General features: G+C 41.5%; 1 protein-coding gene across 2 annotated transcripts; it reads left to right on the top strand.

Annotated features, from left to right (window-relative positions):
* Positions 1 to 273: 273 nt before the first annotated feature.
* TRMU (tRNA mitochondrial 2-thiouridylase) lies at positions 274 to 10,783 on the top strand. Of its 2 annotated transcripts, none has more exons than XM_059472451.1 (11): positions 274 to 371; positions 824 to 989; positions 3,171 to 3,277; positions 3,826 to 3,948; positions 5,059 to 5,231; positions 6,171 to 6,224; positions 6,751 to 6,817; positions 7,589 to 7,689; positions 8,732 to 8,876; positions 9,109 to 9,191; positions 10,336 to 10,783. In XM_059472451.1, the coding sequence occupies exons 1-11, from the start codon at positions 284 to 286 to the stop codon at positions 10,480 to 10,482; spliced, it is 1,254 nt and encodes a 417-aa protein (XP_059328434.1). In that variant the 5' UTR covers positions 274 to 283; the 3' UTR covers positions 10,483 to 10,783. The 2 variants fall into 2 exon arrangements, with proteins under 2 accessions (XP_059328434.1, XP_059328435.1); XM_059472452.1 differs by lacking the exon at positions 274 to 371 and adding an exon at positions 532 to 725.
* Positions 10,784 to 12,331: the final 1,548 nt, after the last annotated feature.

Here is a 12,331-nt window from a genome sequence, read left to right on the forward strand (position 1 = left end):
GATAAACTGGCTTATTCAGGGAAACGGACATGAAGCACTCAAAGGGAGATATTTTCCTCTGGGTTTTCCTTTATCTGACTCCGGTGCCGCTCCGGGCAGCGGGAGGGGTCGGGCCGAGCATATGCGGGTTGCGGGTGGCCTGGTGGGGGCCAGAGGCGTCGCGGCCTCCTTGTCCCGGTGCGCTCCCCGTGGCCCGCCCTGCTCTGCCCGGCCCGGCCCGGCCGTGCCCGTCGCGGCGCGCAGGCGCAGTGGGGCGCGGGGCGGGCGGAAGGGCGGCGGGGCGATGCTGGCGGCCCGGGCGCGCCGCGTGGCCTGCGCCGTGTCCGGCGGCGTGGACAGCGCCGTGGCCGCGCTGCTGCTGCGCCGCCGAGGTGCGGGCTGGGGCTGGGGCCGGGGCCGGGGCCGGGCGGAGGGAGCGGGGGCGGTGGGGCTCGGGCCGTGCTGCGGCGCCCGCGCCTCCCCTCCGGGTCCCCGCGCAGCCCGGTCCGGCCGCCTCCCGCGCTCGGCCGCCCCTCGGGCCGGTGGAGCGGCCCCAGGCCGGGCAGGGCAGCGCGGAGAGCCGGGCACCGCGGGGACGGCAGAACGGCCCGAAAGAGCGGGCGGGAGATGGGATTTAGCGTGGCCTGAGGTTGCTGTCAGAGCTTGGATTAGCTATTACCGAGAGCAAAAACCGGCTATGCAGCAACCGTACTGTAAAACGTAGCACAGGGCTGCTCACGTCTTTGGTAAGATGCAGTTACTAAAGCCATTCTTGAGAAACACTGACTTTATGTCCAGGCTGTAAGAACTTTACTTTCTAAGTCATCTTGCCTTCATTTCATAGGCTACCAGGTGACAGGGGTGTTTATGAAGAACTGGGACCCTCTGGACGAGCAGGGAGCTTGCTCCGTTGACAGGGATTGTGAAGATGCTTACCGGGTGTGCCAGAAGCTTGATATCCCCTTTCACCAGGTTTCCTACGTGAAGGAATACTGGAATGAAGTATTCAGGTAGAAACACATTTACAATAGCTGCTCCTTCAATATATTGTGGTATATAATATACTTATATATATGTGGTATTGTGTTACAATGAAAAAGAAGAATGAACAGATAATGAGCAATGGCAATTCATTGCAGTTTTATCAATGCTAAGAGAAAGCCCTGAAGTCTGTTAAATATTGAGGGATTTTTTTTCCTCTTTTTTGTATTTACAGTCAGAATTTATATTTTGCTTTTAATATGTTGTTTTTTTAGTTAGTAAGAGATTTCTGCTTGTGTGAGTGTTTAGCAATTGCTTTGTTGCAGCTTTTCTTCAGCTGCTGATGTACTGGCTCAACCTTACTGCAACTTGAAAAAAAATTTATTTAATGGGGTACTGTTATTGTCACTGTATGTGACTGTATGCACTGTATCTGACTGTATGTGACTGTATGCACTGTATTCAGTGCATTTTACATAATGTGTGCTGAATCCAGTTTAGCACAAAATGATTGTGACCTAGCCTTGCTTCTTTAACTAGAACAAATCTGAAACTATTCTCTAAAGAGGGTGCTCAGATTTTCTGTGAATTTGTTGCACTTTAGGCAAGGTTCTACATAGGAAAAGCTGAGAGATTTTATGGAAGGTAGGACAAGAAGGGACACGTTGGTATAACAGCATAATTTATCTTTATGTACTGGACAAAAGTACATAAAATTTTTTCCCTGATCTTCATCATCCCCCTTTAAGTAGTGCTGTTATTACCTTACATGAAACTGAGGAATAACCTGGTCACACTGCATGTTGAAATGATATCAAGCTGAGCACCAAACTTTTGCACAGTTAGTGAAGAAAACAGCAAAACAGCTCTTTTCTTGGAAAGTTCACTCCATTTTTCTCTTTTTGGTGTAAGGGAATGAATAAGTGCTACAAAACTTTTTGGGGTGTGTTAGTAAGTACAGTGTTTCCTAACACTCTGTTACAAGTGTCTTAGTTTGTTTCAGAATCCTTTTTTCTTTCCTGTCATCACTGATCTTAAATTTACTCCTCCTCTGGATCTCTCTTTAATGAGTTACTCACCATAAAGCATCTTTTATCACGAGGACTGTTCCAGGTCTTGTCTTGCCCATGGTTTATGCAAAGCCTGTTTCAGTTCATTCTGTCAGAGAGATCCAGTAGACATTGCCTTCATTGCCCCTTCTCTGGCTCTGTGCTTTACCAGCAGCTCTGAATTGCTGTGAGGGTGGTTTTGGGGTGAGTCCTTTGCAGAACTCCTGGGGTACAATAGGAGTCAGGTGTGAGGCAGCTCTGGGTAGACCCAGGTGATTTAATTATTAGTATGAGTTATTGAATTCAGAACTTTTAAAAGGGAGTTAGAGCATGTTGCTTTATTTTCTATTTTTTAATGTAGTGTCACATGGTAAAGAAGAATTAATTGATTCTGTTTCAGATGAGAAAAGTAAAGCCAAATAATAGGATTGTTGTTGTTCTTTTAAATCCAGTCTGTGCCCTCAGTTCTTCTTGAGTGCAGTGGCTGCTGACAACAACCTGGCAAACAAAATGAGGCAGTGATAAGGCCTTTTGATATCTCAGGGTAGCATTGTATGCTGGTTTAATTTCATTAGCTATTATTTCAGTGTTTTCTAAGTAATTATGCAGCAACACACAACATAACATATGCAGCCACTACAACATAACTTCAAGAAACGTAGAATTTCTAGAAGGGGGAAAAAAAGGGACAGAAAAAAGTGTCTAAAATTAGGCCCCATGAATGACTGCTTGTGGTGACATTATTGCAGCTGAAGTTACTGTCTGTTCAGCTGAGACTCTCCTGGTGTGTACCACCAAAGTGTCCCACTGACCAAATAAATAGGGTTGTTTAATTCTGAGGGTAAGTAATCCCTGAGAGATGAGTATGATACACGCAGTGGACAGCCCCATCTGTCCAGAGGGAATATTAATTTGATAAAGCAGGGTTACAAGATTGTAAGTGATAATTTGACCCTGTCCTCAGTGCACTTTGTAGAAAATCTTCCAAACATTGTTTTTTTGCACAGCAAAATCTAATGGATATTTTATTTCTGACATAAAATGTTTATGGCGAATGAGTCTTCTCTGGGACCGAGATTCAGCTTCTCATATTTGAACACTGTCCAATTTCTGATGGTATGATGTATGTTAATGATTCTGATTTAAGTCTTTATTTTACAGTGACCTCTTAAAAGAGTATGAATTGGGAAGGACACCTAATCCTGATATTTTGTGTAACAAGCACATCAAATTCAACTATTTTCTGCATTATGCTATGGATAACCTTGGTAAGGCATTTTCAAGTGTGTCAGTACAGAGTGTGTGCCATGGAAATGCTTAAAGGAAACAAACTCTTTAAAAGGTGGGGAAATACATGACTTCATGTGCATGCCTAACTCATATCTCTGTAGGAGTGTGTCAGTCATTGCAAAGTATTTGGTTTTAAGGTTGCTTTTACATAAAGAATCATAGAATGGCTCAGGTTGGGAGAGACATTTAAAGGTCATCTAGTCAGCTCCCCTGCCCTGGGCAGGGACATCTTCCACTAGATTAGGTTGCTCATTTGTAGGAACAGATTTATTTCAGGGACATGCATTGACCTGACCATTAAGTTTTACATTCTTAGGTGGTCCTTAAAGTACAAAAGCACAAGTGCTGGCATGCTGGTGAATAGTTTGTATTATTTAAATAGCAGGAGTATGATTATTGTCAGTATAAGACTTCTCTTTAGGTTTTCTTCTTTCATTGCTTTCTGCTTGTTTTACTGTGTATTTGCAATTGTGTTTTGAACTGTGATTTTCAAGTTTGTGCCTTTATGTCCTGTCTTTCCTTGTAGGAGCAGATGCAATTGCTACTGGGCATTATGCCAGGACCTCACTGGAGGATGAGGAAGTGTTTCAGCAGAAACATACTAAAAGACCACAGAAGCTTTTCAGAAACCGTTTTGAAGTTAGAAATAGTAAGTTGTGTCTTCATTTCGTGTTTTGTCCTACATATGAAAGAGAAATGTAAACTGTATTTGGTACATACATACAGAATCAGGGGTGTTTGTGACCTTACACACAATGGTTACCAATTAAACCTCAGCCTTTGTAGATGATTGTTTGTGCTAAACAAGGGTGTTTATATTACTGAAAATGACCCTGGCTTGTCAAGCATTACATTTTCTTGTTTTAAGAGTCAGATGAATGTCTGATATATGGTGAGAAGCATGCTATACCCAAAGGGAAAAAAACTTGTAAACTAAAGCTGTGCAAAGCTGCCACAGTGATGATTTTACATTAGAGATTCCCTGCTTTCATTTGTCCACCCCTGGACTTAAAGGGGTTTATTTCTTTCTTTGTTTTAATTTTACTTCTGGAAAGTTGAAATGGCCCCAGCTGGACCTATGGTCTGTACATGTGCCAGACTGTGGTTTGCAGATGTTGTGTGCTGTGTTGGGCTTCCTTGCCCCATGACTGAGATTTGGTATCACCAGTTGTAACTGAACTATTGGCCTCCAGTTTGTGTTTGAGTCAAGAAACACATAAATAGTGTTTGTAAAACAGCAGAGCTATTAATTTTAAAGAGAGGGGACAGAACATGATTGAAAAACTGTACCAATTCTATTTCATCTGGGTAATCAGGAGATTTCATCTATTGTAAAGAAAAAGGTGAGACTCTCATCTCTGGGCATTGGTAATAACTCCACTGATTGTTCAAATCATTGATTTCTAGTAGGGTGATTTCAGAGCAAAACAGTGTTTTTCTGAAGAGCAGTACATTCCAAGGTATTTGAATCTTCATTCTCTATTTCACAGGAAATGTGAAAATTGTTTTTGCTTTTTACGTTGTTGATGTCCTTGCCAGTGATATGTGCACTATTGAAATAGATGAGGCAGTGTAAGTCTTTGTGGGATTCTGCATAGTACAAAATCTTCTTGATCTTTTTAGTGATAAGAAAATATCCAAGTGTTTTTATTAACATGTATTTGAAAATAATAAATCAGAAATGTTGATTATCAAACAAAATCAATTTGAGCTCGTAATAGTAGTTATGTTGAGATGCCTTATGTGTTTCACTTTGCAGCTGTGAAACTCCTTCAAGGGGCTGACCTCTTTAAGGACCAGACCTTCTTTCTAAGTCAGATTTCACAGGATGCTTTGAAGAAAACCATCTTCCCTCTAGGGGATTTAACAAAAACTTTTGTAAAGAAGATAGCAGCAGAACATGACCTTCACCATGTGCTAAAGAAAAAAGAGGCATGGTAACACTTAACACTTTTATTTGTATTTCTCTCTAAAACAACTTTCTTGAACTTTTTGAACTTTAACCTCGGACAACCCATCCATTTCTGATGAAAAAGAATGATGTAATGGGTTGGGAAGCATTTTTCATAGCTGGCTACTTCCTTAAAAGTACTTTAGGAGCTTGTGGTTAGTTGTGTATTTTAGCTTGCAGGTATTTTGTCTGCTGTTGTATCTCAGAAGAATGAAGGTGAATGTGTAGGATGCTATGAGCCTAAAGGAAAACATCCTCTGTCACAGCAAGGGAGAAGCTTTTTTTATTCTCCATAGCTTTTAAGAACTTCTTCACTTAAAATTATTTCTCAATATGTCTTTAGAAATTGGATCATACTGTTTGTCTACATTTACTCTTAAAAAAAAAAAGAGTTATGTTTCTCTGAGAGCTAAGACTTCATGAGTTGATCTTAAAAGCTGTAATGCAGGCAGTAATTATGTTGCTGATGCTGCCTTGATTGCTTTTCATGTTTATTATTCAGCCTCAGTAAATGAGTGAGTGAAGAATGTCAGCAGTAACTGGAAGGAAGAGAAAAGCCTGTTTTGTTCTGAAAGTGGTTTTTTTCAAGAGCTGGACCATCATTGTATCATTTTGTTACTTTTGTACTTTAATATGAAAGAGACATCTGTTTTAAAATACATACAACCTAGTCACCAAGGTTAATGTTTATTGAACAGATGTTATATTTCCTATTATTCCTCTTACTTCTTACAGCTTTCACTGATTCTGTGTAGAATGTTTGCCTGTGTTGCAGAAGATGTTGTGGATTTGTTTATAAGATGCCTGGGGTAGTTTGGGATACACGGGAGGGGGAAAAAATCTTGGACAAATCATTAATAGATATTATTTCAAATTTTTTTCTCTGCTTTTGTGTATTCAACTCCATGTTTCTTTTTCAGAGTATGGGGGTCTGTTTCATTGGTGAAAGAAACTTTGAAAATTTCCTTCTTGAGGTAAACAACACTAAATCTCTTGACAATCTTTGTTTTGTTCTGGTGTTCAGTTTTTAAAAGACTGTCTATAGAAAAATCTCAAGCAGCTTGTGACCCACTCTAAGTAGCAATGTCCCACCTCCCTTTGCAGCCACAAGCCTAGTTAAAAACTGACACCCACAGCCTGTTGGAAGCATCTTGCCCCTCTACCAGCTGTCACTCATTTTCTGGAGCACAAGAAGTGAACTGCACTCCTGTGCCTGCCAGGCTCTGACAAATGGTTGGAATGTGAGAGGGACAAAGTGCTGGGTCCTGCTGCTCCTGACATATGTGAGGGTAGGGGAAGTGAAGCCTGGAATTGCTGCTCATAGGGACTGCCCTTCCTGTGTTTCTCTGAGAGCAGCATCAAGGAGTCAGTAAGCTGCTTGGGCAGAGTTTGCTTCTTGAGGAGTTGTTTTTCAGCTTTGAGAGAATGTAGTGACAGAATCTGAAATATGCTATGAGGTTTTCTGGGCTGTCTTGTGACTTACCTCTTCCTCTCTGTTAGTATTTGGAACCTCAACCTGGTAACTTTGTTTCCATTGAAGATAAGAAGGTGATGGGAAGACACAAAGGTAATTGGCTAACCCACCTTAATAAGCTAATTTTAGATAAATGGAGCAATACCACTTCTATTTGGAGGGACAAATTTTGGGAAATCCCAAAGGAGCCTAAAGGTTTTTACTCAGTTTGTTAAACCATGGAAAATTTGCTGTATACAACAGTGGAGCCTTGATCTACAACTGATTCTTGGATATTTGTTCTATATTGCAAGAAAGCAAATAATTATTAGGGTTACTCTTTTGATACTGAGTATTTGTTATTTTAATACCAAGAGACCATTGTTCACTTAACCCCTTCAAAATGAATGTGCTTCAGTTCCATATTCTTTAGTACCTAAATTTTGCAGAAGAATATGCACCTCAGTGGTGCACAGGAGGAACTCATCAAACATGGACACCTTAACTTTTCCTTTTCTCCTGTTTGTTCTTCTTTTGCTGTCCTCAATTCAAGCTGCCAGAACTGAGTTCTTCTCCCCAGTAATTTATGATAACAGGATGTTATACAGGTACATAAAAGTGAGGGAGACTTGTGAGACTGAATGGTAGATAACCCACAAATTGAAACTGAAATAAATAAAGTTGTAATCTTTAGTTTGCATTTCAGGTACAGATGAAATTTCAAGTAAATGTTAGTTTAGTTTGTGGCTGGCCCTCTTCTCTAAGACAGCTTGGTTTGTTATTCTTTGTTTGGTGGTAAAGTTTTGGGGAAATGATTTTAATGTGTCATTCTGAGAGTAAAAGATGAAAAGTTGCTAGCAGCATTCCATTTTCATATTTCTTTAGGTTGGTTCCTCTTCACAATAGGCCAGAGGGCTCGGCTGGCAGGGCTCAAGGATGCTTGGTTTGTTGTAGACAAAGATGTCAGCACTGGAGATATCTTTGTGGTGAGTTAATTAACACTGGCTTTGCAAATGACTAATGCATGCATTTTGTGACTGCTGCTGTATGGAACATGGCCTAACTTGGGCAGAATTCTTGGCTTTCCTTTGGGGAAAACAAGAACCAACTAGCCTAGCATCAGCAGATGTGAAACATCTTTTCCAAACAGGCTTTTCATGAGCACCAAATTGTTTTAGATTTTGGTATAGAGCTTTTCAAAGCAAAGGACAAATACTGAAAAGAATGAGCCAATCTCTGAACTCTCATTTTCTACTCTAACGCATGAGGGTTTTATCTTAGTTATTATGATGTGGTTTATAAAATGTCTATTACCTTGGTTTGTGATATATTGCTGCTTTGTTTTTCTAGTCAAAGAATGAGGAGTCAGTGACACAGTTTTATAATTTTGAAAACTGAGGCAGAGCATATATGATAAATAATAAATAATTGGTATGTTAATGGCTAATCATATGAGGTGATGCAGAGTTTTGCAGCTTGCTAGCATTGATTATGTTGCTTCCTGTTCATGCAGTTGTTATGCTTCCTGGATACTGATGTGATTATAATGAGGTGTTCTGCTACTTGTTGATGTGCTAGTGCAGGGGACCATAATCAAATGAGAATTGAGATGAAACAGACAGGAGCACTAAGAAAAATTTTAACTGCAGCAAGTTTGTGAAAGGCAAAGCCTTTGCTGGGGAGGTGTTCATTTGGGAAATTGGAGAAGAGGGAGGCAGCATCTTGTTGAGACAGGATAAAGAAGTTCAGATTTCTGAACTCAGCCTGAAGAAGGCTGAAGAAGAAATGCAATTGGGGGGAAGAGCATACAAGAAGAGAGACTGACTCTGAGGAGCAGGTGACTGACAAATAATTCAGGCTTGCTTTAGCCTAATTTAAGTGCTGATAAGGTTTGCTTTCTTGCTCATATTGCCTTCACTTTGCTATGGCTTGATGCTTATTCTGCATTTCATGCTTCATTTTCCAAGTCACATGCTCTTTGGCAGAACCATCAGTAATAAATAAATAAATAAATAAATGTGTTTTAAGGCACCATCACGAGATCACCCTGCCCTGTACAGAGACCTGCTGCGGACAAACCGCGTGCACTGGATCGCAGAGGAGCCGCCGGCGGAGCTGGTCAGGGAGAAGATGATGGAATGTCATTTCAGATTTCGGCACCAGATGGCACTGGGTAGTCAAACCTTCTTTTCTTTTTGTCTTAGTCTGTGAAACTCTGGTAGTGTGTTTGTGTAGTTCTGCAGCAATAGTGGATTGGCTTTGGCTTGGCCTTCCTGTTTCTGCAGTGTCTCACAAAACAATTCTGTACAGTAGTATCATTACTTAGGTCTGTTTAGCCTTGGTTTTCCTTCTTTAATGTAAACATAATGGTTAACTGTCAAGTGTTTGATCATTTTCTGCTCTAGTGCCTTGTGTCCTGACTCTAAACCAAGATGGGAGTGTGTGGGTAACATTAGTGAAGCCAGCAAGAGCTATCACACCTGGACAGGTGAGTTATTAGAAGTACTTTTCCTTCCATTTTTGTGCCTTACCTTATCTGGCTAATAAATCAGAGTACCTTTTTTATTAGCTGGAGCAAAGTAATTAATTCATTTGCATGTGAGTGGTTAGCTCTATTTTGACTGTTTATCAGCTGTTTTAAGGGAGATTGTTTCTAGTTTCAAAGGATCTGTTGTTATCGGTATAGCCTAAGATGCTTACAAGTTTTAGAAATACATAGAAGCATCCCTGGTAATCAGTTGTACATGCAGAAATTGAAGCTGTTGTTCTTTGCAAGAAATAGATTTTGAAAGGCATTAGTTTGGTAATTGCCTACTTAATATGGGTTCAGTGTTCAAACCTGTGTAGTGAGACTCTGTCTGGTGAATTCCATTGTCCCAGACAGAGCTGAGAGGTGCTGTCCCTAAAAGGGATGCCTTTAACACTGTCAATATAGAGATCCTCCATCACATTCCAGCACACTGGCTTTCAAGCATTCCCTGCATCCCTTCTCCCAGCATACATTCCACCCACCCTCCCCAATACTTGGGGGCCTGTGGAACATATCAGGAGGGAAATCATCTGAGAAGAATCCAGGCAGAGCTTGTGGGAGACATGAGAATCCCCCGAGTGCCAGGAGCTGCTGAGCCTGTAGCCAGGCTCTTACTGCCACGGAGTGAGACAGGGCAGGAGGGCTGGGCTCCCCTCTCCTGCAGGAACCTGCTGAGCACATCAGGGAGCTCCAGGTACCTCCTTGGGCTGCTGCCATAGTCCTTAGCCCCCTTCATGTTTTACCAAGTGCCACCACAGTTTTCTGGGGAAAAATAAAGTGAAGGCACAGATGATGTTACATATGTCATCTTTGAAATGGAAACTTTCCAGCACAATCCACTCTGCCTCAGTGACTGAAGAGTTTTGAGATAGCCTTGTAGAAGTTCATGATGAAATTTCCACCAACATGTTTATAAATTTACACTCGTGAGCCTACAAATCCTCTGTAATTGGGGGATTTTTGTTTGTTTCAGGGTTTTTTTTTAAGATTTAGACAGAACAGATAAAAATTGCTCACTGTCCAGCAGGTCTTGCACAGCCTGAAGTTGCTCACTGTGGTTTTTGCAGCTGCTAAAAAGACTCTCCCTGTGTTTATCTCCTAGTTTGCTGTGTTCTACAAGGGAGATGAGTGCCTGGGCAGTGGGAAGATCCTGAGGATGGGCCCATCAGTGTATACCTTGCAACAGGGCAAAAACCGAGAGGAGAGCCCCAAGAAGGAGGAGATTGACAAAATAGAACCAGCAACATGACACCTGGGATTGTCTATTGAAGGACTGTGGAGAATTTGCTGCCTGAGAACAATAAAAACTATAATAAATGTGGTTCATAAGGCCAGTTAAGCAGAGAGTCCCAGCTCTTGACTGTTAGCACTGAAGGAGTTTAAAGCTAAAGCCAGTTTGGTGCAATTCTGCTGGACTGTATGGTGCTGTTTATATTAATATGTGTCAAGGGATGTCCTAAGGTGTTCTGTAATAGCAGTAACACATACAGGAATTTTAACACAAAAATCATGGCTGAAATAATAAATCTATCTCTCCTGTGTAAGTGAAATGCTTTCTTTTCCCTTACTTAAAGGTACCTATCCTTAGTAAAGTACTTATGTTATTTTACACTAGGTGTATGTTTGTTCTTTGAACTCTAGAAGAGGAATGGATGATGTTTAAATTCAGCATTTGGAATGAACTCCAGGCAACAGATACTTATTTTTCATTTTCCATAGTTTTACAAAAAATGCTTTGGATTCTTCAGCTGTATTAAGTAGTTGCTTCAGATGTTTACATAAAACAGAGTTACAAATCTTAGGGGCTTAACAGTCTTGAATGCTAAATGTTTTCACACAACTTACTGGTTTTCTGTTAACTGCTGAGGTCTGAGGCTGTTTGGTTTGTCTCCTCAAGAGGAGAATGCATTGTTGTGCTTGAGAAAAATGCAAATTCACAGGGATTTCCTTATTGTGGATCAAGCTTAATATAGACCTGATAATGCTTGGATCTTGCCATGTCTCAAAACTGAGTGCTCTTAGGAAGAGCTGAATACTTCATCTAAATTAGATAGGTTTATAAAGACTGGGTACATTTTGAGGACACCTCAAGCTTATAGTAAACTTTCATTGCAGCAAATTAGCAAGAATGAATTCCTGTCTTTCAGCATGGTAGTAGAAGGTAACTGTTCCTGAAGTACAGTTGTGCAGGAGCAGGACTCCTGGTGGTGTAGAATTTTCAGATTTTAGCTGGCAGTGAGATCCCAGGTTTGCTGAGAGCTGCTGAGCCAGTGCCTCACAGCAGGACAGGTTAACCTTGTCCTGCTTGTAGCACAGCTGGCACTGGATGCAATGAATGTCTGCTACAGAACCTACAGAACAGAGGCTTTTTAATATATTCTCTGCTTCCCTTTTTTGATTTAAGCACTGGACACAGCAGTAATCCAGGATGGCTGATGCTAAATTCAGAAGTAACATGCTGCTCTTTGGTGGGAATCTCTCCAGTAATGATCTCTGTTCACTTTAGAGGCTCGGAGGACTTTGGATTTTATCATCAGAAGTGAACCTCATGGTTCTGCTGAAGAATCCTCATCTGAGGTAGAGGTGAACATGAGCAATGTTTTTGCTTAGTGCAGACTCATTGAGAAGGGTGGGGGCTGCAGCTCAGCCTCTGGCCATGGTGAAAGCAAAGCCCTTGGACATGATGGAGTGACTGCTGCTCTTCCCTAGCTCACCACACTGCTGTGAGCTCAGAGTCAGTGGGCATTTGTGAAATTCAGATTGCACATAGCTTCTTGCATGGGCTGCTTCACAGGAGGCTGCACATGAGCAGCTACACCACACTTGCAAGTTTGAAGCAGTCTTTCCAAGCAGCTTGGAACCAGGGAGGTAAGGGGTGAGCTGGGGGCAGAGGTTGGTGCTGGGGTCAGGCCCTACAAGGGACCATCACTGACACCACTGCTCACACAGCCTTTGCCAAGGCTGGAATTTGGCTAAGATTAGGCTTGAATGAGGAAGGAGCAGTCTAGCAGGTCAATTTTCTTTTTTATATCTATTGCAGAAGATTAGCATTCATGTGCTTTTAAAAATTCATTGGCTTTTCTCTTTTATTTTGGTAA

The sequence above is a fragment of the Ammospiza nelsoni genome, chromosome 5 (genome assembly GCF_027579445.1).
Source record: "Ammospiza nelsoni isolate bAmmNel1 chromosome 5, bAmmNel1.pri, whole genome shotgun sequence".
In the NCBI taxonomy this organism is placed as follows: Eukaryota; Metazoa; Chordata; class Aves; order Passeriformes; family Passerellidae; genus Ammospiza; species Ammospiza nelsoni.

What these genes read in the sequence shown, in the direction of transcription:
- TRMU (XM_059472451.1), top strand. Translation starts at nt 284, where the DNA reads ATGCTGGCGGCCCGGGCGCGCCGCGTGGCCTGCGCCGTGTCCGGCGGC. An exon ending in TTATGCTATGGATAACCTTG is followed by an intron (nt 3,278 to 3,825) that starts GTAAGGCATTTT and finishes CTTTCCTTGTAG; the next exon opens with GAGCAGATGCAATTGCTACT. An exon ending in CCGTTTTGAAGTTAGAAATA is followed by an intron (nt 3,949 to 5,058) that starts GTAAGTTGTGTC and finishes TTCACTTTGCAG; the next exon opens with CTGTGAAACTCCTTCAAGGG.